This window comes from Hyperolius riggenbachi, chromosome 3, assembly GCF_040937935.1.
Source record: "Hyperolius riggenbachi isolate aHypRig1 chromosome 3, aHypRig1.pri, whole genome shotgun sequence".
In the NCBI taxonomy this organism is placed as follows: domain Eukaryota; kingdom Metazoa; phylum Chordata; class Amphibia; order Anura; family Hyperoliidae; genus Hyperolius; species Hyperolius riggenbachi.
In genome coordinates this window covers 486653981-486678982 of record NC_090648.1, presented here as the reverse complement: position 1 = coordinate 486678982, position 25002 = coordinate 486653981, and the positions used below count along the sequence as shown (strand labels likewise).

General features: G+C 45.5%; 1 protein-coding gene across 1 annotated transcript in view; it reads right to left on the bottom strand.

Moving 5' to 3' along the window:
* BPGM (bisphosphoglycerate mutase) overlaps positions 1–25002 on the bottom strand; it is a 43988-nt gene that overhangs the window by 334 nt on the left and 18652 nt on the right. The window contains 2 exon segments of the mRNA XM_068273762.1: positions 22764–23315; positions 23318–23399. Coding sequence (XP_068129863.1) covers positions 22764–23315; positions 23318–23399 — 634 coding nt within the window.

The following is a 25002-nucleotide window of genomic DNA, read 5'->3' as shown; positions in this document are numbered from 1 at the left end:
AGTCACCTGACACCTGGGCAGTGTGGACTGCAATCTGGAATAGCCACACCTCCATAACCGACAGCGTATCCATTGGCTGCCAGCCACTGGAGAGGCATGGCTGAAGTGGGAACAACATTAAGCCCAGCCCCCTCATGTCATCACTGTGGTGTCATGTGACTTGACTAAGAGCTGGAACCCACTAGATCGATTTTATAAACGTTTAGGGAGCAATTCAAATCGCTAGGGGATTTCCCTAAAACGCTCAGCTAATGTTAATGGATGGGCCAAATTCCACTGGCGCGATTGCCAAATCTCAAAACACGCAGTATTTTTGGCGATTAGCGTTTCTGCAAAGTAAAATATATAAACAATTGCATAATCACTCATCAAAACCTGCACAGCGATTTTGCTAGCCTTTTGAAGTTACTGCACAATGTAACAAAATGAAAATTAATTGAAAGGACCAATCAGAATTAAAACGCTAATCGCTACACAACCGCTGGCAAATTGAATACACTTTTTCAAATCGCTCCTGAAAACGCTCATGAAATTCGATTACAAACCGCTTATACAAAACGCTAGCGATTGCGATTAGAGATGGCGTTTTGTGGTGGGTTCCAGGCCTAAAGAGGGTTAGCGCAAAGATCAGGCATGCTGTTGGCATTGTGGATCTAAAGAAGCACTGTAGGGCGCATGCGCGGCGCCAACGGGAAGTGGATGCACTCCGTGTGAGCTCCGTGCTTGAGAGGTAGAAAAAGGGTGATCTATCCCCACAAAGAGGGCCAGACTCCACGCCAAGTACCTGCGGATAAGCCTTAACATGTCTAGGAGGGGAAGAAGAATGAGAGGACCGGAGACCCAGCCGCTCAGCCATCCATAGCGGATCTCCTCACCAAGAAGCAAGGCAAGGGGAAAGACAAGATGGCCGCGTCTCCCGCGCCCAGCCAGGCCTCCGAGCGCAGTTCACCACGTGAGTCACCCCACAACTCCCCATCCACCCAAGAGTCCCCGACAGCCTCCACATCGGAGAAGAAATCTCCTCCTAGCTCCCCACCTCAAGAGCGGGCGCCACCGCCGCCGTCGCAATCTCCTCCATCGCCACCTTCTCACGTGGCAGACTCCCCACCTGAAAGCAGACGGCCGGCAACACCACCTAAAACACGGGGCCCTACATTAGCCTCTCCTACCTCTCAAGAGATGGAAACAACATCCCCACCGCATAGGGGATCTAATGCCGCTTCTTGCTGAGTTCCAGATAATGCTGCGCAATGAGCTAGCAAAGGCTGTATCGGGCTTCACTGCACAAGTACAAGAGCTGGGTGGACGGGTAAATGATCTAGAACAAAGAGTAGACTCGTGTGCTGACGCTCTAAAATATGATGATGCCAGAATGGACAATCAGGATGCTAAGATAGCTGCCCTGGAAGCTCGACTAGAGGATTTTGAAAACAGAGCAAGACGCTCTAATGTTCGCATCAGAGGCCTGCCTGAAAGCGTGACAGACATTAAAGAAGCAGCACTCAATTTATTCACTACAATACTCCCGCAAACAGACCCAGCCGAATTCCGGCTAGACAGAATCCATAGAGCCCTTGGAAGACCACGTAACCCTGACCTCCCAAGGGATGTAGTCCTGAAGTTCCACTACTATGAAACAAAAGACAGATTAATGGCGGCTGCACGAGAACTCACAAATCTGCCTGGAGTTCCACAGTCAGTACGCCTCTACGCTGACTTGTCGCCGCTTACACTCCAAAAGCGAAGAGCCATGCGACCTATAGTACAAGCCCTCATTAAAGAGAATATCAGGTACAGATGGACCTTTCCCTTTGGGCTGCAGTTCCAGATAAATGGCGGTTCCCACCACATAAAGACCCCGGAAGAAGGCAGATCACTCCTGGAAGAAGCCAACATTAGGATCGAGACAACTGAATCCTTATCTCAGCAGTCTGCCCCACCGCTCCCGCAAAGACCAAATAGACCCGAGAGAGAATGGCACACAGTGAACAGAAGAAGACCTCCTGGAACGGCCCTCTCATCTTCTCAAGACTCTACTATCCGTAGTCCGTGAGTTATATCCCCTTCTGGACAGATGTCCATCCTGGTCCCCCTTTATTCTTATTTTTACTTTTTTCTCATTTTTTCATATGTTTTTGACCCCAGGACAACTCTAGCTCCATGAACGAGCCAATTAACTATCAGTATCCTACCTAAAACTTACTTCCCCATACTGCTACAGTCTGTCACCCATAGACTGTATCCTGATCCAGTGGCCCTGTACTATCACCACCCAAAAGGCTGTTTAATTTATCTTATGTAATTCTCCGAACGAGAACTCCAGACCGAGTCCCCCCAACATGTTATGAAACACTGCTAATCCATGCACTAACATTTTATTTTCTCCTTATCTAGCTGGCTACTGAAACTGTTTAAAAATATATATTACTGCTGGGTGGCTACGATGATTGGGCTAGTTGATCATTTTTCTATGTACTACGATGATAACTATAATGTTTATTTTTGTCTGCCACTGATATATGGGTATGTTAAGATCTCGTCACACTTCCCTGTTTATTCAACCTCGAGGTAATTCTCCCACCCTTACTGATTTGGATCTCCCCCCGCGGACGGCTTGGTGACCCGGGCCAATGGTGGAGGTCGGGGGGATCCCTCCGGGCCACCAATTTTCCCCCCCGAGGGGGGACTGGCCCGAACGGATCCCTCGAGCCAAGGAAACCAGCCTGGGGGGCCTCCCGGGTCGCGGGAGGACTTTTGAAGGTAAAGTTTAGATTGCTCCAAACATCTGTGACTCTTACCTCTATGCTCGTTCTATGTCTATGCTCTAATTATTCCTGGGGCCAACTACTAATTGGGGCCAGGAAGCCTTAAAATTCCATAATAGGCACCCTATAGAGGGGGCTCACTCCCCCCCCCCCCCCCCTCCTACACTCATAACCAAGACAGTCCTCCATCATAGCAATAAAATTAAACCCTCACCGCTCAAGGCTCTCTTGTTGCCCCCATGACTAGAGGTGTGATAGGGGAAGGAAATAATATGTCCGACCCCCCCTCATACCCACCATGCCAGGATTGTCCCTACAATCCTAGGGATTACGTTCTCTTACTGTTTCCTACTACCACGGTCAGTTCTTCCTGGTTCAATTCTTACAGCACGAAGATTAAGCTCGCTACGGTCCCTTCCCCATGATGGCACCTTTGAATAATAGAACCTTCCTAAAAGTATTATCCTTTAATGCACGGGGCCTCAATTCCCCACGGAAGAGAGGAGAGGTGTTGCACGACCTGAGCAGGCACCATCCTGATATAGTCTGCATTCAGGAAACCCATTTTTCTACCACATCATGTCCAGCTTACTTCCATAAGCACTATACTGTTAAATTCGTCTCTACAGCCCCTAAAAAGCATAGAGGAGTCTTGGTCCTAATTCATAAAAATTTACCCCTAGAAATAACAAACACTCAATTAGACACTGAAGGGAGATATGTAATCTTAACCGGGTCCATATACACCTGGCGCCTCCACCTTATTAGTTCATATGCCCCTCCGGAACAGGCCTTTAAGACATTCCAACTGATTCAAAAGAAACTAAGCGCACAACCCAACACACTTGTCCTGTGGTGTGGTGACTTTAATCTTACCCTGAACGAAAAACTTGATAAATCTAAACCCTCCCCTGATAAACTCTCTAAAACGCAGAGAAAACGTCTCCAAACTCTACTGGAAAATAACTTTCTAGTGGATGCCTGGAGAGAGCTCTACGGTGACAAAAAAGGCTACACCCACTACTCCGCACCACACCATACATATGCCAAAATTGATCACATCCTAGTCACCACATCAACAGTACCACACTTGGTCTATGTAAGACACATACCATCCCCGCTCTCAGACCATGACATGCTTCTTGCATGTTTAGACTTGCATGCTAAAGTCACCAAGCCTCGAATATGGCGTTTAAATGAATCCGTGTTAATCAACACTAAAACAAGGTCAGAAGTATCCTCTCATCTCCAACAATATTTTTCTGAAAATGACCATCCTGACACCTCTCCCACTACCCTCTGGATGGCCCACAAAGCAGTTATTCGAGGTAAATTTATACAAATTGGGGCCCAAAGAAAAAGAAAAAACTCCGAGGCCATTTCTAATTTATCTTATAAACTCCAGCGCCTCCGGTCACTACATCAGGCTGAGCACTCCCCCTACACCTTAAAACAAATCAAAGAAGTCGAATTACAGCTTCATATTCTTCTCTCAAATAATGTTGAAAAGGCTCTAACATGGACTAAGGCTAACTACTACAGATTTGCAAATAAACCTGATAGCTGGCTAGCTGCGAAATTAAGAAACTCTCACAGAACCAATACAATATATAAAATCAGGACCCCCCGCGGCCAAGTCACAAGCGACCCAAACAAAATTGCACAAACCTTTCACCATTTTTATCAAACACTTTACACAGACTCCACCTCACCCCAACACCAAAAAGTATCCAATTTCCTCAACCAAATACATTTTCCTAGACTGACCGAGGAGTCCAAGATACTCCTAAATAATCCAATATCTCTTGAAGAAATATCCAGTAGCATTGGAAAACTTAAGACCCGAAAAGCTCCTGGTCCTGACGGACTCACAGCCCTTTACTACAAAAAATTCCAAAATATACTTTCCCCTCATCTCCAATCCTTCCTCAACTCACTAATGAAAAAAGAACTAACACACTCTGAATTTTTGGACGCCTTTATCTACCCTCAAGTAATCAATAGCATAAATTCTATAATGACCTGTGAACGCATCAATGCCATAATTAACGATAGAATGCCCCAATTCCAAAAAGTCTGGGAACCCTGGTCAACTAACAAACTCTCTAAGGGTACCCAAGCACTGCTGGACCTCACATCCCCCCCCTGTTAACTCTGGACAGCCCAAACATACTACCAAAGGGCCGTTGTACCTGACCATAAAGGTTCACCCATTGGAGGTACGTGGAACTCCGGACCTATATAATCTCCTTAGACTCTTAGCTACAACCAACCATGCCATAGAACTGACCGTGCTATGTTCTCATGATTTATATGTTACTTCAGTGTTTTTGTTAAAACTATTTTATCACATTCTAGAACTGACCTTTTTAGAACGTAACTGTAAACTTTATACCATGTGTTTTATATGATATCTGTCGCCCATGTTGGGCCAACACAGATATGTTATTTTATGCTGTAATGTTCCTTCTGCTACCTTGGCACTCGAGTGCCTAATAAAAGTTTTTGAAACTAAAGAAGCACTGTAGGGGCATAAAGTACAATGCAATACATTATTCAGGATACCCAGTTTTTTTTTTGGCCATTAACAAAAAGATTCTCCAATTTGATCATAATATCGATCTGTTTTTTGATCGATTCCATTAATCAGATTTTGGATAGCAGCTTTGCTTCTGTTAGTGGGCCCGAATAATCGATATTACGACCGAAGAACCGCATCATTAGTGGCCACCTTTGCAGTAATTTTTCTGGTTTCAGCATCAGAAACACTCCCTATATCTATATATTGCTGTATACTGGTATGTAGCCCCACCCTCCCAGTGATGTCAAAGCATTTTAGCTATGCGGAATTCTGCTCCCAGAGCATTCTGGGAGACCAGGTATATTTTGCACTGGCTTTTAAATTCTCAGAAACAAAAAAAAAAAAGGCAATTTTATGCATTACATTACTTTCACTACAGTTACTGTTTAACCCAACTTTGAAGCACATCTGAACTAAAGGCTCATACACACATCAGACTATAGTCTTTGGAAAATGAAAGATCACAGACCAATGTTACCCCCTTCCGTGTAGTACGAGAGCCCCCCCACGCTGTAACCCGCCGGCCGTTCGGAAGCGCCGGCGGGTTACTAGCACCCGGATCGCCGCATGTACTTTGTATAATAGGCTTTGTAATGTATACAAAGCCTATTATACTGGCTGCCTCCTGCCCTGGTGGTCCCAGTGTCCGAGGGACCACCAGGGCAGGCTGCAGCCACCCTAGTCTGCACCAAGCACACTGATCCTGCCCCCCCCTTCCCTCTGATCGCCCACAGCACCCCTCAGACCCCCCCTGCCCACCCCCCAGACCCCTGTTTGCACCCAATCACCCCCCTAATCACCCATCAATCACTCCCTGTCACTATCTAAAAATGTTTTTTTTTTTTTAACCCTAAACTGCCCCCTGCTCCCTCCTGATCACCCCCCCACCCCTCAGATTCTCCCCAGACCCCCCCCCCCCCCCTCCCTGTGTACTGTATACATCTATCCCCCCTGATCACCTGCCAATCACCCGTCAATCACCCATCAATCACCCCCTGTCACTGCCACCCATCAATCAGCCCCTAAACTGCCCCTTGCGGGCAATCTGATCACCCACCCACACCAATAGATCGCCCGCAGATCCGACATCAGATCACCTCCCAAGTGCAGTGTTTACATCTGTTCTCTCCTCTAAACACCCACTAATTACCCATCAATCACCCCCTATCACCACCTGTCACTGTTACCCATCAGATCAGACCCTAATCTGCCCCTTGCGGGCACCCAATCACCCGCCTACACGCTCAGATTGCCCTCAGACCCCCCTTATCAATTCGCCAGTGCAATATTTACATCTCTTCTTCCCTGTAATAGCCCACTGATCACCTGTCAATCACCTATCAATCACCCCCTGTCACTGCCACCCATCAATCACCCCCTGTCACTGCCACCCATCAATCAGCCCCTAACCTGCCCCTTGCGGGCAATCTGATCACCCACCCACACCAATAGATCGCCCGCAGATCCGATGTCAGATCACCTCCCAAGTGCAGTGTTTACATCTGTTCTCTACCCTAAACACCCACTAATTACCCATCAATCACCCCCTGTCACTGATACCCATCAGATTAGACCCTAATCTGCCCCTAGGGCACCCAATCACCCGCCCACACCCTCAGAACGCCCTTAGACCCCAGCCCTGATCACCTCGCCAGGGCATTGCTTGCATCTATTTCCCCCCTCTAATCACACCTTGAGACACCCATCAATCACCTCCTGTCACCCCCTAGCACACCTAACCATCAGATCAGGCCCTAATTTGCCCCGTGTGGGCTCTTGATCACTCGGCCAAACCCTCAGACCCCCTTCCGATCACCTCCCCAGTGCATTGATTGTATCTATTTTCCCCTATAACCACCCCGAGACACCCATCAATCACCTCCTGTCACCCCCCTAGCACTCCTATCCATCAGATCAGGCCCAATACAACCTGCCATCTAAGAGGCCACCCTGCTTATGACCGGTTCCACGAAATTTGCCCCCTCATAGACCACCTGTCATCAAAATTTGCAGATGCTTATACCCCTGAACAGTCATTTTGAGAAATTTGGTTTCCCGACTACTCACGGTTTTGGGCCCGTAAAATGCCAGGGCAGTATAGGAACCCCACAAGTGACCCCATTTTAGTAAAAAGATACCCCAAGGTATTCTGTTAGGTGTATGACGAGTTCATAGAAGATTTTATTTTTTGTCAACAGTTAGCGGAAATTTTTATTGTTTTTTTTCAAAAAACAATAAAAATCAATTTCCGCTAACTTGTGACAAAAAATAAAATCTTCTATGAACTCACCATACACCTAACGGATTACCTTGGGGTGTCTTTTTACTAAAATGGGGTCACTTGTGGGGTTCCTATACTGCCCTGACATTTTAGGGGCCCTAAACCGTGAGGAGTAGTCTAGAAAACAAATGCCTCAAAATGACCTGTGAATAGGACGTTGGGCCCCTTAGCGCACCTAGGCTGCAAAAAAAAGTGTTACACATGTGGTATCGCCGTACTCAGGAGAAGTAGTATAATGTGTTTTGTGGTGTATTTTTACACAAACCCATGCTGGGTGGGAGAAATCTCTCTGTAAATGGACAATTGTGTGTAAAAAAAAAAAAATCAAACAATTGTCATTTACGGAGATATTTCTCCCACTCAGCATGGGTATGTGTAAAAATACACCACAAAACACATTATACTACTTCTCCTGAGTACGGCGGTACCACATGTGTGGCATTTTTTTTGCACCCTAAGTGCGCTAAGCGGCCCAAAGTCTAATGGAGTACCTTTAGGATTTCATAGGTCATTTTGCGACATTTGGTTTCAAGACTACTCCTCACGGTTTAGGGCCCCTAAAATGCCAGGGCAGTATAGGAACCCCACAAATGACCCCATTTTAGAAAGAAGACACCCCAAGGTATTCCGTTAGGAGTATGGTGAGTTCATAGAATTTTTTTTTTTTTTTTTTTGTCACAAGTTAGCGGAAATTGATTTTAATTGTGTTTTTTCACAAACTTGTGACCAAAAAAAAAAAAAAAAAAAAATTCTATGAACTCACCATACTCCTAACGGAATACCTTGGGGTGTCTTCTTTCTAAAATGGGGTCATTTGTGGGGTTCCTATACTGCCCTGGCATTTTAGGGGCCCTAAACCGTGAGGAGTAGTCTTGAAACCAAATGTCGCAAAATGACCTGTGAAATCCTAAAGGTACTCATTGGACTTTAGGCCCCTTAGCGCAGTTAGGGTGCAAAAAAGTGCCACACATGTGGTATCGCCGTACTCAGGAGAATGAGTATAATGTGTTTTGGGGTGTATTTTTACACATACCCATGCTGAGTGGGAGAAATATCTCTGTAAATAGACAATTGTGTGTAAAAAAAAAATAATCAAAAATTGTCATTTACGGAGATATTTCTCCCACCCAGCATGGGTATGTGTAAAAATACACCCCAAAACACATTATACTACTTCTCCTGAGTACGGCAATATCACATGTGTGGCACTTTTTTGCAGCCTAACTGCGCTAGGGGCCCAAAGTCCAATGAGCATCTTTAGGCTTTACAGGGGTGCTTACAATTAGGCACCCCCCAAAATGCCAGGAAAGTGAACACACCCCACAAATGACCCCATTTTGGAAAGTAGACACATCAAGGTATTCAGAGAGGAGCATAGTGAGTCCGTGGCAGATTTCATTTTTTTTTTTTTTTTGTCGCAAGTTAGAAGAAATGGAAACTTTTTTTTTTTGTCACAAAGTGTCATTTTCCGCTAACTTGTGACAAAAAATAAAATCTTCTATGAACTCACCATGCCTCTCACTGAATACTTTGGGATGTCTTCTTTCCAAAATGGGGTCATTTGGGGGGGTATTTATACTATCCTGGAATTTTAGCACCTCATGAAACATGACAGGGGGTCAGAATAGTCAGAGATGCTTGAAAATAGGAAAATTCACTATTGGCACCATAGTTTGTAAACGCTATAAAACTTTTACCCAATCCAATAAATATACACTGAATGGGTTTTTTTTTTTATCAAAGACATGTAGCAGAATAAATTTCGCACTCAAATGTATAGGAAAGTTTACTTTATTTGAAAAATGTCAGCACAGAAAGTTAAAAAAAGTCATTTTTTTTGACAAAATTCATGTCTTTTTTGATGAATATAATGAAAACTAAAAAACTCGCAGCAGCAATCAAATAGCACTAAAAGAAAGCTGTATTAGTGACAAGAAAAGGAGGTAAAATTCATTTAGGTGGTAGGTTGTATGACCGAGCAATAAACCGTGAAAGCTGCAGTGGTCTGAATGGAAAAAAAGGCTCTGGTCCTTAAAGTGAACCTAAAGCCGATAAAAAAAAAATGAGATTAACTCACCTGGGGCCTCCCTCAGCCCCCTGCAGCCGATCGGTGCCCTCGCAGCTCCGCTCCGATGTCCCAGGACCCGCCAGCGAGCACTTCCGGTTTCGCCGTCACTCGCCGTCACCGGCCGACAGGCATGGGAACGCGAGTGATTGTTCGCGTTCCCAGCCTGTATATCGTCCCCTATGCTGCTATTGCGGCCTCCTGGCCGCAATAGCAGCATAGGGGGCGATATACAGGCTGGGAACGCGAACAATCACTCGCGTTCCCATGCCTGTCGGCCGGTGACGGCGAAACCGGAAGTGCTCGCCGGCGGGTCCTGGGACATCGGAGCGGAGCTGCGAGGGCACCGGTCGGCTGCAGGGGGCTGAGGGAGGCCCCAGGTGAGTTAATCTCATTTTTTTTTTTTATCGGCTTTAGGTTCACTTTAAGGGGCGAAAAGACTGTGGTCCTCAAGTGGTTAAGAGCACATTATACAAAGCATTTTTTGCAACTTTAAATAATACAGTTAATATCCTGTTTGCATTGATATGTCCACAATTTTAATAGTACCAAATAATAGTGATTACAATGATCCCAATAAGAGCGTAAAAGCTCAGTGACTAAAGGTGGCCACACACGATACAATAAAATGAGCAGATTTTACAGAAATACTTTAAAAACAATCGTATCTCTTGGGAAAGAAAAAAAAAAAAAAAAAAAAAAAAAAAAAATATAGAAAGCTTTTTTTCCATTCGACTGAAAAATACAATCGGATTTCCCATTTTTTTTTTTTATTTAGATAGATCCGGATTGCCAAATATTTATTTTACATTTTTTTTGAAGATTGTATGGTGTGTGTTTTAGATTGTCAATTTATTAATATACACACCCTAGCAATTTTCTCATTTTTATCATAATTGGGGAAAAATTGAACATACGGTAGGTGTGTGGTACATTGGTCATATTTTTGAAATGTTACAATCAGTCAGAAAAATTGATTGCAATTCTTAAATTGAACAGATATTTAAAAAATTGTATGGTGTGTGGCCACCTTAACAAGGGTTGTGGACATCCAGTGGGGTTTAGCATTCATCCATAGAGCTCTGTATGTAGTGGGGCGATTCTAATGCCTGCAGTCCATATAAACATGTAGAGACAGACGCACAGGTGGCCGGCAGCTAAGCTGGGGTTACGCTCCACTTTGCGAAAGGTCACAAGGCAGAAACGGGATCTGCTGCAGATCCAGTTACACCCAGAAGGTCAGACAGAGATCAGGAGATCGTTTTATAGCCGCCCCCCCCCCCCCCCCCCTTCAGGGTGGATACATTACTATAGGAAAGGCCTCAATGCATGGAAAATGGAGCAAAGGAAACAGAGCTGTGACCCCAACAACCAATCATGGGCTATGACTCATTCCCTCTTAGGCCCAGTGCACACCGAGCGGTTTTTGGAGCGATCCGCCGGCCGCATCCGCCTATAAAAACGCTTGTCTAATGTATTGCAATGGGATGGTGCACACCGGCGGTTTTCGGTTTTTGCCAAGCCGCAGACGCGCCTCCTGCTGCGCGTTTGCGGATTTCGGAAGAGTTTCGTCCTCAATGCCAAGTATAGGAAAACCGCAAACCGCTCTGAAAAACGCTACTTCAGAGCGGTTTGCCAGGCATTTTTGTTACAGTAGCTGTTCAGTAACAGCTTTTACTGTAACAATATGTGTAATCTGCTACACAAAAACGCACCCAAAACCGCTAGGTATGTTTAGAAAACCTCTCTAAACATACCTAGAATCGCTCTGAAATCAGCTCCCAAAACCGCTAGCGTATTGCGGATATGCTAGCGGTTTTGGTGTGCACTGGGCCTAAGAGAGAAACATAAAACCCAGAATCGGATTGGTCCATCTCTACTGGTCTCCAAAACTAAACTGCTACTAAGTGGCTGAAATTATACATTTATACAATCCTGACATCTTCTGCAACACTTTACAGAGTACATAGTCGTCACTTTCCTCGGAGGAGCTCACAATCTAATCCTACCATAGTCTGATGTCCTACCATATTATTATTATTACGTATTTATATACCACTGACCTCTTTTGCAGCACTTTACAGAGTACACAGTCATGTCACTGACTATCCTCAATGCAGCTTATAATCTAATCCTTAAGTGAACCAGAAACGAAGCACTCTGATGCATTTTACCATATATATCAATGGGAACATTAGAGAAAATGCCTACCTTGCTCTCGGTTTAATTCTTCACTGCTCAGCCTGCTTGTTATCAGCCCTGATAAAATCTCCAACTGAGCATTCAGTCTGGCTTTTAGCCGAGTCTGTCTTCTCTGATGTCTTTTCATGCCCAAGTCTGCCCCCTTCTGGCTCTGCTATAATGACTCAGCTATAATGATTCCTGAGCAAAGCCAGACTGAATGCTCAGTCTGGGATTTTATCAGGGCTGATTAGAAGCAGGCTGAGCAGTGAAGAATGAAACAGAGAGCAGGTTAGGTGTTTTCGCTAATGTTCCCACTGATATATATGGTAAAATACATGAGGGTGCTTCGTCTCTCGTTCACTTTAAAATAATCAAATATTCATAGTGTAGACTAAAGCCAATTTGTGGTAGGGAAACCATTTATTTGTATTTTTTGGGATGTAGGAGGAAACTAGAGTGCCTAGAGAAAACCCACACAAACTCAACGTCCCCTTTTGGCCCAGACCTAAATTTGGGAATTCCAGTTTGTCTCAAAGGACAAGAGACATAGGATCCCTAAAAACAGCGCTAGCACCGCACATATTTCTGTCATGACAGGTGCACTTTTACCCGGAGGATACGCTCATCTCTGGACTAGAAAGATGACTTTTCTTCTGTGTATAAAACACACAAAGCAGGCGAGATGAGAGACTGGAAATATGTGCAGGGTGATAAGAACATTCTGAGCGAGCCGATAAACTCAAGCCTGTACAGGCGGGAAATGGTTACAGATGGGAACATGTCAGTACAGCTCCGTCCTCACTAGTCTTGTTACAAAATGAAAAAGAGAAATTGTGGTCACGAATGAGAGTGCAGTTCTCCAGCTGACCACCAGAGTGCTGCCTTAAAGCGGACCTGAATTTCCTCTCTGCTTTTAAAGATGCGCAAGAGCATAACAACCTAAAGTAAGAACGCTACTTGTGTATTATACCATCTGAAGAGTTTGGCAGTTCCTTGTTTAATTTTTGTTTGCTCCACTACCAAGATCTAAGCCTTTTTGAAAAACAAAGTCCTGGCTTTCCATTACACCAGGCCCCGTGTCAGTGTAATGCTCTGTTGCCAAGTTAAAGGGTTTTGCCCGCGCAACGTGGGTGCGTGTTTGACCACACACACAGGCATGCCCAATCGATACATGCAACCAATTTCAGCCCGCGATTGGTCACAACATCGTTCAGGCATGCTCTTGGATAGTGTATTGGTTTAGGGCTCTACCTCTGACACAGGAGACCTGGGTTCAAATCTTGGGTCTTTCTGTTCAGTAAGCCTGCTGCACCTATTCAGTAAGGAGTTCTTGGGATAAACTCCCTAACACTGCTACTGCCTAGGGCTGCACGGTTTATCGGTTTAAAACCGAAACCGCGGTTCGTGGCAAGATGATCTCCTGATCGTCAGTACCTTCGGTTTTTCGGTTGTCTGGCCCCGCTGTGCGCGGATTGGCCAGAAGCAGTGAATATGTATGAGTGTTAATGAGCGGGGGGGGGGGGGGGGGGGGGGCGGATCCACTCGAGCGAGCGGTCGGGCACATACAGCTTTACCAATCACTGGATAGCAATGAAATGACGGCAGCGGTAGGCGGAGCTGTATGCTCTGTACAGCTCCGCCTACCGCTGCCGTCATTCCATCGCTATCCAGTGATTGGTAAAGTTGCATGTGCCCAGCCGCTGCTCGAGTGGATCCGCCCCCCCCCCCGCTCATTAACACTCATACATATTCACTGCTTCTGGCCAGTTCATGTTGATGATCTGGTGCAGCAGCAGCTTTCATAGTGCCCGCACTGCCCAGTCCGCTATCTGTAGTACCTTATGTCTGCCTGGCCCCGCTGTGCGCGGATTGGCCAGAAGCAGTGAATATGTATGAGTGTTAATGAGCGGCCAATCCGCGCACAGCGGGGCCAGGTGCTGCCGCACCAGATCACCCATACAACTACCCGACCCCGGAGAAAAATCGCAATTTCGATTTTTCCCTAAAATCGTGCAGCCCTGCTACTGCCTATAGAGCGCGCCCTAGTGGCTGCAGCTCTGGTGCTTCGAGTCCACCAGGAGAAAAGTGCAATACAAATGTTTGTCTTGTTGCCACCAATTTCATCTGATCAGATTATAATAATCTAATTGGTTGGTCCATCGTCTGCTAAGTCGCCTGATGTATGGCCACCTAAATGCTTTTAGCCACAGACCCTGAACAAGCATGAGGCAGATCAGATTGACTAAAGTCTGACTGGACTAGCTGCATGCTTGTTTCTGGTGTGATTCAGGCACTACTGCAGCCAAACAGACCAGCAGGATAACCAGGCAACCGGGTATTGTGTACAAGGAAATCAATATGGCAGCCTCCATATCCCACTCACCTCCGGCTCGAAAATTGATTTGTAATCGATTTTTTACACCACACGGTAGCAATCACGATTGCCACATCGTTGCAATTATGATTGGGACATTGATCTCTGGGAGATTCAATCACAGTAATCGATTCTGCCAACGAGGGGGGGGGGGGGGGATAAGTGTATGAGCGCTCAGGTCAGGACAATGATCTAAGGGGGATATGGAGGCTGCCATGTTTATTTCCTTTTAAGCAAAACTAGTTGCCTGGCTATTCTGCTGATCTCTTTGGCTGCAGTACTGTCTGAATCACACACCTGAAACAAGCATGAGCTAAGCCAGTCACACTTCAGTCAGAAGCACCTGATCTGCTGCTTGTTCAGAGTCTATGGCTAAAAATATTAGCGGCAGAGGAGGATAAGCAGGACAGCCAGACAATGAACCTGGTTCAAGAGGAAATAAATATGGCAATCTCCATTTCCCTCTCACTTCAGGAGTCATGTTAATTTAATAGAATGTGTGAGATAATCATTGTTCCCTGTAAGTAAACTTTGAATAAACACAACAAGTAAACACCCCTTCCTTTGGTAGATGGTGCTAAATAATGCTCTGGGTGATTCTAAGGGCCGGGAATTGCGCCAAGCAGAAAACAAAGTGGGATTTCCGCCCGACAACTCACAGCCTCTCTGACACTCGCGTATGCTGGTCCCGGAGCTCTGTAGCCCGCTTGTTTTCATGCCAGTCACCAAATAAATTCACGTAAAACCAGCCCTGTCCTTGTTTGCCTCCTGGCTGGAATGGCATTGAAGTGTCTGTGCGGGAGGGAGCGCTGGGACGCCGCCAGCAGGGACTATTCAAGCAGAAGACACATGAAAGAGCTCTCGTCTCTCTGCGGCTGGGTTACTCCAGGATGCGCCCTCCGCTTTTCTGGCTGACGCTTTATCCTCTTATCAAGTAGAGACTTAATCAGACTTGTATCTAGAGGCAAGCTTCCCTCAGAAACATTCTTAATTTGCCAACCAAGTTCTGATATGACCCAGGGAAGGGCCGATTCACACTTGAGCGGGAGTCGCATGATTCCCGCTCAGTGCAAAACGCTAGCGGGTTGCAAAACCCGCTAGCCCATGTAAGCCTATGGCAGTGTTCTCACGGCCGCATTTGCGGTTAGCATTAACCGCAAACGCGTAACATGCAGGGTTTTGCCGGCGATTCGCGATTAGCATGCATAGCACAACTAATTGCGATCGCTCCCAAAAACGCTGCAGTGTCCAGTGATTTCTCTGCGTTATTCGCTGAAAAATCACTCCCGCAAAACGCTAATTGCCGACGTTTTGCGGTTTTAGGTGTGAATGGGGCCTAAGAAGGGCCACAAAAATTCACAACATTCATTACAGAAGACAATGCTTGAAAAGTCCAGTCCAGATTTGTCTCTCCGTGGATGCGCCACCATCATCCGATTCAATAGTTATCCAATAGGACGAAAATCAGTGCCAAGCGCATGCCCGATCGACAATGCCACCAATTTCGGGCCGGACATGCTGCAGGATATAGGGCTGACTTGCTTGATCCGGTGCACGGCGGTAACAGCGTGCGATATCTGAACGAGTGAAGAACGTGATAGAACCCCTGGCACCGCCCCCAATGTAAAATGTCCCGCCCCATGCAGTATGCCTCACCTGTCCTTATCCACGCCCCCCACGTAGTTATTGGTCTAACATGGGCACATGTGTGACACGACAAATGTGCCCATATACCATATTTTTCGGACTATAAGACGCACTTAGGTTTAGAGGACAAAAAACCAGGGGAAAATATATACACTAAACCTGGTGCATCCATGGTGAAGGGGCATCTTGTGGATTATGCCCCCTTTGTACCTCATGCCCCCTTATACCTCTTGTGTCTCCCTGTGTCCTGCTCTGTCCCCCTTGTGTCCTCCTGTGTCTGCCTCTGTCCTCCTTGTGTTCTCTTCTATGCCCCTTTGTTTTCTTTTTGTGTCCTCCTCTATGCCCCTTTGTGTCCTCCTCTATGCCCCTTTGTGTCCTCCTCTATGCCCCTTTGTGTCCTCCTCTATGCCCCTTTGTGTCCTCCTCTATGCCCCTTTGTGTCCTCCTCTATGCCCCTTTGTGTCCTCCTCTAAGCCCCTTTGTGTCCTCCTCTATGCCCCTTTGTGTCCTCCTCTATGCCCCTTTGTGTCCTCCTCTATGCCCCTTTGTGTCCTCCTCTATGCCCCTTTGTGTCCTCCTCTATGCCCCTTTGTGTCCTCCTCTATGCCCCTTTGTGTCCTCCTCTATGCCCCTTTGTGTCCTCCTCTGCAATGGGGTCAGTACAAGGAGTCCCCGACATTGCAGCGGGTTGGAGGTTTGTATTGGCAGGCATTCACAAGTCAGGAACTCCCTGCATTTGGACTATAAGACACAGTGACCTTTTTTTGCCCACTTTTAGGGGAGAAAAAGGGAGTCTTATAGTCCAAAATTTACAGTATACGCCGGCAAGCACGTGGGGTGCATGTATGTACAGAGCCTGGAGTCCGCAACGGACAGGTAAAGTGTACTGCACCGGGGGTAAATTTTACATTGGGGGGGACAATGCGGAGGCGGGGTACGGGCACGGGGCGGCGTTAGACATCACGAGGCCGATTCCCAAGACATTTCATGCTTAAAGTGTACCAGAGACGAAGCACCCTCAAAGTATTTTACCATATAGATCAGTGGGGACATTACAGGAAACACCTACCCTGCTCTCTCTCTGTTTCATTATTTACTGTTCAGCTTGCTTATCAAGCCCTGATAAAATCCCCGACTGAGCATTCATTCTGGCTTTGCTCAGGAATCATTATAGCGGAGTCTGTCTTCTCTGATATCTTTTCAAGCCCAGCCTGCCCCCTTCTGGCTCTGCATTCCCCTTTCTGTATACTTGCGCATCACAGAGAGATGGGAGGAGCTGCTATTGTAAGGGTATATTGAAAACTTTTTTTAATCTATAGTTGTTAGTCATAAGAGGTTTTTAGAAATGGTGATTTCATTTTGCACACAGCCCACTAAATAATATGCTTTTCTGATGAACTGTGTTTTGCGTGGCGTTATAGTAAAAAAAAAAAAAAAAAAAAAAAAAAAACAGCCCACCAGAGCGGCGAATCTACCAGGTATAGTATTTATTTTGTAAAATCTATCGGGGGATATGTTTATTTTGTGCCAAAGCCTTCATCTCTGGTTTCCTTTAAATCGCTCATGAATCGGCCTGTGGTTGGTGGGCAGGCAACAGACCTCTCTATGATCAGATTCAATCAGAGAGAGATGTGTTTCTTGGTCAATCTGTCTGATGTATGGTCACTTTAAAGGACAACTGTATCAAGAGGGCTATAGAGGCTGCCATATTTATTTCCTTTTAAACAATACCAGTTGCTTGGCAGTCCTGCTGATCCTCTGCTTCGAATACTTTTAGCCATAGCCCCGAACAAGCATGCAGCAGATCAGGCGTTTCTGACATTATGGTCAGCTGACAAGATGATCTGCATGCTTGTTTCTGCAGCCAGAGAGATCGACAGGGTTGCCAGGCAACTGGTATTGTTTAACAGGAAATAAATATGGCAGCCTCCATGTCACTCTCGCTTCTGTTGTCCTTTAAATGTGAAAAAAAAAAAAAAAAACACCACGGCGAAAATAAAATCAGTATTCTGAGATAAAGGGCAATAACAGACATAAGGAGAGAGGGGATGATTTAACTTCGCACCTCCTGTAACCCATCCGCAGATTCCCTTTATAACCCATGAGGTGAGCGGTGCCAGCGCCGCAGACAATGAAACCGTGCGGTCAGCGTTTGTGGTCTGCTGCGTGCCAGGAATGTGTACACGCTCCGGCTCCAAATTGCTTGAAATGATCACCCAGGCTTAGTCATGTGCTCCGCAGCCACGCCAGACAAAAGCAGCATTAGTTGTACAAAAGCAAAACAAAGAGCAAAGTCTTATGCCCGCCTGTATGCCAGCGCCAGCAGCTGCAAGGGCCGCCGCCCGGACTTATCTGGTGAGCACACTGGCATCTATTAATGCATTAATGCCAATAACAACTAGAGAAAGCATTAGCCTGACCCCGCGGCAGGTCAGAGCTCCCATCTTTGGCAGCAGAAGTATATATAGTATACAGATTTACTACCTCAGAGGTGCAAACAGGGCTCTGCTGGATGGAACAGGTCATTTGGGACACGACTTGTGCTCAAGCCATTGGGAGAAGCAATAGGTGCTGGGAAGGAAAAAAAATTGCTGTAGCGCATGCGTAAGATCAGGCCGCGCATGCGCAGTTGCCGCCAACCGACCAGCTTTCCGGCGATTGCCACTGCTGGCCAGAGGGAACCAGAAGGACATTGTGGGCACAGGATGACTCCAGGAGGCTGCAAGAAGCCCCGGGTAAGTTAAAGGGCAACTGTAGTAAGAGGTATATGGAGGCTGCCATCTTTACTTCCTTTTAAGCAATACCAGTTACCTGGCTGTCCTGCTGATCCTCAGCCTCTAATACTTTTAGCCATAGCCCCTGAACAAGCATGCAGCATATCAGGTGTTTCTGGCATTACTGTCAGATCTGACAAGATTATCTGCATGCTTATTTATTTATAAAGCGCCAACATATTACGCAGCGCGTATTGTTTCTGGAGTTATTCAGACACTACTGCAGCCAAACAGACCAGCAGGACAGCCAGGCAACTGGTATTGTTTAAAAATAAATAAATATGGCAGCCTCCATATCCCTCTCGCTTCAGTTGTCCTTTACAAACTTACTGGGCTTCTACCAGGAGGAGGCGGAGGAAGATTGCGAGGGAACGATCCGTGCGGAGGGGGCTGGAGGAAGCCCCAGGTATGTATACAACTTTTGTAATGATTTGTCTCTAGTACAAGTTAAATAACCCCTTTAGTTCTAGTTTCTTCACGTCCCGCTTATTAAACACATGACAAGTATGAGACTACATAACAGGTACATTGGCAATGAGATTATTAGCATGGATATATTTAATGGTTACATAAATTTAAAAAACAAAACAAAAAAAAAACGCCTCAAGCCATCTGTTGCAGGGCAAGTCCCTCTATAACAATTTGGCTCCCACATGCTCAGTAGAATGAAGTACTTGGAGGAGGAAAGCTGGGTGGTAGCGGCTTCCTTCTACTGGGCATGTGCGGACCTTACTCGGGCATGCCCTGTCTGGAATGTGCTTGTCCATGGCCAGGTGCTAAGCCTGAGGAAGAAGGACCCTTCGCTGGAACGGTGGGCTGTAGGACCATCCAAAGGCCTCCAAATACAGAGTTACGCAACGTTAGTGTTTTTACGCGTTTCAGGTGTGCTTTCATCTGCGGATCATGCAAATTGCCAGTTAAGTGTCCCAGAGTTAGAAAAAGGTCAATAGTTCATGTATGTTATCTCTCCCTGCCGTCAGAAGTTGTATTCCGTCAGGAAAACTTTTATGGCTATAATTTACACCGCCTAACGCCAATCGGTGTAAAGTCCGCTCTGCCTTCAGTCTCCCAGTGGCAATCGCCGCTCGGAGACTGTTAGTCTAATTGCCCTGTACAGCGCTGCAATCTAAGGTAGCACTGTACTGGGGACAGCCGTGTAACACGGCTGTCCCCTCCAGAAGCAGGGAAGTGATCAGCTGTCATAGGTCGATCACGCTGATTGGCTGGCGGGGGGGAGGGAGGAATAAAAAAAAAAAAAAAAAAAAAAAAAAAAAAAAAGGAAATTAATTTAAAAAACAAACAAACAAACAAATATTTATAAATAAATAAACATCCGGGGGCGATCTGACCCCACCAACAGAGAGCTATGTTAGTGGGGAGAAAAGGGGGGAGAGAAATCACATGTGTGCTGAGTTGTGCAGCCCTGCAGTGGGCCCTTAAAGCTGCAGTGGCCATTTTTGTGAAAAATGGCCTGGTCTTTAGGTGTGTGTGTGGTGTGTGTGTGATTAACCACTTAACATCTCAGTCGTTTTCAGCTTATGCATCCGAGCAATGTTCACCTCCCATTCATTAGCCTATAACTTTATCACTACTAATCACAATGAACTGATCTATATCTTGTTTTTTCCGCTACCAATTAGGCTTTCTTTGGGGGGTACATTTTGCTAAGAGCCAATTTACTGTAAATGCATTTTAACAGGAAGAATAAGAAAAAAAATGAAAAAATTCATTATTTGTCAGTTTTTGGCCATTATAGTTTTAAAATAATACATGCCTCCATAATTAAAACCCACGTATTGTTATTGCCCATTTGTCACGGTTATTTCACCATTTAAATTATGTCCCTATCACAATGTATCGCGACAATATTTTATTTGGAAATAAAAGAGCATTTTTTCCGTTTTGCATACATCACTATTTACAAGCTTATAAAAAAAAAATAAAGAGAAATATTTCATCTTTACATAGATATTTAAAAAGTTTAGACCCTTAGGTAAATATTTATGTTTTTTTTTTTTTTTATAGTAATGTTTTTTTTTGTTTTTTTTTATTAAACATTTTATGCGGGCATTTTTGGGAGGGTGGGATATAAAAGTGTTTTATTTGGGGAAATATTGGTGTTGTGTAATGTTTTTGGGTATTTGCTTGTAGTTTTACTTTTTGGCCACAAGATGGCAATCTCGATTTTTTTTACATGACGTCACTCTAAGCGTACAATGTACGCTTAGAGGGACACAGCTTCAGAAAGAGCGAAGCTTCCGAGAGAAGCTGTCGCTTTTTCAGCGGGGGAGAGGAATCAATGATCGGGCTCCCCAGCCCGATACATTGATTCCGTGGCTACCGACTCCGCGGCCGGGAGTGCGCGTGCACGCGCGCGATCGGCCGCGGGAGCACGCGGGAGCGCGCCTGTCCTCCTTGACGTTTTTATACGTCAAGGAGGACAAAGTGGTTAAAGCCTGTGGTCCTGAAGTGGTTAAAACGGACCCAATCATTTTTTTAATTCAAAATATTTAGTTGCACCACTCTGACACATACAAAGATAAATAAACACTCCTTCAAGCCTATGAGCATTTCAGTGCATGCTTTTCACCCTTCTCTTTTTTTTATAACTAGGGTTATACAGGTGGCAGCCATTAGCAATTCCTCCTTTGCTGGACACCATTTACTCCACCAGTTTGCCAGATTCTGTCCCGGCAATATGAAAGGAAGGGAGGGGTTCCTCCAATAAATGTAAAATATGGTAGATTTGTCATCATGCAACTGAAAAAAGGCTGCTATTTATTATTAGAATTTAGAAAATAGATTTTATTTCTGAAATCTAGGGCTTGATTCACAAAGCGGTGCTAACTGTTAGCACGCCTGTGAAAACCCCCTTAGCACGTCTAAACCAGCTTTTCGCGCGCAAATCTTTATGCGTGTAAAACTTTACACGCGCACTGCACAGAGCGCGGGGCGCTCCGCGCAAAGTGACCATTAAAGCCTATGGGACTTAGCGCGCGCATAGGACTTTGTGAATTTCTGAATCAGATCGCGCGCTAAGTACCGCGCGCAAAGTTTTGGGTACACTCTAAGGGGAAAAAAAAGAAAGAATAAAAGAAAAGGATTTGGCACTTCAGAATTCTTCTACTGGAAACTCAGTGATTCAGGTCCGAATCCACCCAAACAGAAATTGGGACGCCAATGTTACTCACTAGTGGGCTTCCCCTTTAACAGCACAGGGCAATGGGACCCATTATATTTCTGGGGCTTTTTTTCAGCAGCTGATTGCCACAGACTATCACCAGTAATCAGTGATCTCTATAGTGGCCAGGTCCATCCAGAAAGCCCCCAAAAACAGAAAGGGTGCCCTGATTTGCTGCACTGGTGGGGGGAGAATATGGAGCAGAAGGCCCCACCCTTCTTACATAGTTATTTTGGTTGAAAAAAGACATATGTCCATCGAGTTCAAGAAGAAAACAAAGTACAACTCCAGCCCGCTCCCTCACATATCCCTGTTGATCCAGAGGAAGGCCAAAAAACCCTTACAAGGCATGGTCCAATTAGCCCCAAAAGGGAAAAAGATCCTTCCCGACTCCAGATGGCAATCAGATAAAATCCCTGGATCAACATTGTACTAAAATGGCCCCATGTAGGCGGTCAGTGCTATGAGGGTGATCACTGACTTTGCGCCAACAAATTGGACTTATGTTTTAGCAGTTTAACTCATTAGCAGCTTCTCATTTGAGAGAAGTGCACTACTTTTGACCTCAGTCGGCAGAACAGGTTGTGCTGTAAATTCTTGGAATGCTTTGATCTTTCTCTACTAGCAGAAAATATAGACACTGAAAGCAGAAGTCCTCTGTTATTGCCACACACTGCCCCCTAGTGACACGTGGCCCAATACACACAGCAATACTAATTAGATACATGGAAATGTAACAAATAAGAAATAAAAAATGTGTTAAAATAAATTGGCCAGGAGCACTTGCAAGCCTCTAAATAAAAATGGCTGCTAAAGGGTTAACAGGCCTTCACAAGTACCGGTACACCCCTCCTTCACCGGAGACCCTGCAGGCCATTGCCCATTTACCGATTCAGAATAAGAGATCGTACCTTCTAAATGTTTTATTAATGCCCTTGTGCTGTTTCCATGTGCCGATATAAGTACCCGTTTCCCCCGCCGTATGTCTGGTACGATTTCCTCGTTCCACAAAGGAAGAAGCCTTTCCAGAACGGTCTTCAAGCTCTCAGACTTTGGCAGGTTATCCTTCTCGATGTCGCAGCAGGCGTACCGCCGGTCCGTATGGATCTCCTGGTAGTAAGGGTGGCTTTCGTCTATCGGTGGCGGGGCCACGTCGTAGCTCCTCCTCCAGATCTTCACTTGCTCCTCCCCATGGTTCAACGCCAGTTCCGCCCGGTTTAGGCCGATAAGCGCCCCGTAGTGGCGTTCGTTCAGCCTCCAGGTGCTCCGGATGGGAACCCATTCCTGGTCGAGTTGCTGCAGCAGCAGCCAGGCGGTGTGGATCGATCGGCTGAGGATGGAGGTGTAGACCAAGTCAAACTCATAGCCCAAGGACTTCAGATGCTTGCCGCACATCTCCGCCTCCAGAATCCCATCCGCGCTCAGCTTCTGGTCCACCCAACTGCAAAACCGGTTCTCGATATCCAGGCCCCTTCCCCGTGCCTCAGCACGATAAGTTTATATTTGACATGTTGAAGGCCCTCCTCAGGTGGTTTGGAATGTTTTGCCTGATAAAAAGAAAAAAAATATATATATGTAAGTACATTCACAGTTTCCCTCATGCGCTAACATTGTTACAAGAATTGAAAATCCTATTAACCCATTAGCAGCAACAAATAGAGATAAGTGCATGGCTTTTGACCTCAGAAGGTAGAACTTCTTGTGCTGTAAATTCTTGGAATGCTTTGATCTCTCTCCGCTAGCAGAAAATACAGAAACTGACAACAGAAGTCCTCTGTGAGGATTTGTTCACATCTAAAATTGAAAATCGCTGACGGCCGCGTTTTGCTTTTTTGAGTGACTTTTTTTTTTTTTGCACCTCTCGACGCTGCACTGCATTTTTGTACAAAGCACTTTTGTAATCGCTTTTGCAGAGCGATTCTGTATTTTTTTTTCCACTTCCTGACGTCAGTCAGGAAGTGAACTCTTTCACCCAGAAATGAATAAATACAATGTATTGATTCATAAAAATGCAAACGCAATCGCCAGATAAAATGTTTTGTGAGCGTTTTACGCTTTTCCTATACCTTTCATTGTAGCAAAATTGCCCCAAAAATGGTACATGCAGCGCTTTGCTGTGTGGAAAGCACACTGATATGAACTGCCCCATAAGGAATCATTGCAATAGTGATTTCAGGAAGTTTGTAAAAATCGCCGGGGCGAAGACAAAAAAAAAAAAAATGCCCCAGGTGCAAATAAGCCTTTAGGGCTTTTTTTCCACTAGAGCGATTGCTGAATCACTAGCGATTTTAAAATGGCTAGGGTTTGCTAAATAACATAGGAATCGCAGTAGGTAATTTCCACTACCGATATTCCCTTTTTACAAAAGCATGATCGTGCCGCGGAGCGATTATTGCCGCAATTTTGCTATGCTATGCAGTGCATAGCAAAATCGCAATCGTTGGGGGGGGGGGGGGACTTTTGCTGAATCGCAATCGCTAGCATTTAGCGCAAACACTAGCGATTGCTAGTGGAAAAGGGCCCTTATTGTCTCATACTGCCCACTGGTGACCATAAATACACATTAAAGCATGTCTGATTAGAAGATAGGAAATGTAACTAATAAAAAATGTAATAAAAAAAAATAAAATGGGCCTGGAGCATTTGCAAGCCGCTAAATTGGCCGCTAATTTGGCTGCTAAAGGGTTAAAAGGAACCAGGGAGTTGTGAGGCCTATGGAAAACTGCCATATTTGTTTTCTTTTAATTAATACCAGTTGCCTGGCAGTGCTGCTGATCTTTCTGGTCAGTAGGGTCTAAATCATGGAATCAGTTGAAAAGGGCGCCTGAGCCATCTGTATGAAAAGGGCACCTGCATAGATTTCAATGTTATTTCTGCAAATCTTGGCTACAAGGTGGCGAAAAGGGCCCTCAAATTCTTTGTTTCGGCTACAAAAGAATGCCCCCTTGTAGCAAAGATTTTTGATTTGGCTACAAAAGGGCGCCTTTTTATAGGCAAGATTTTTGATTCAGGATTAGGCACCTGGTGGGGGGTTAGGATTAGGCATCACAAGTGGGGGGGGGGGGGGGGGGGGGTTAGGGTTAGGCACCACCAGGGGAGGGCTGTGTGTGAAAGAAGGGAGAAGTTAGATCATAGTAATCACAGGGGAGG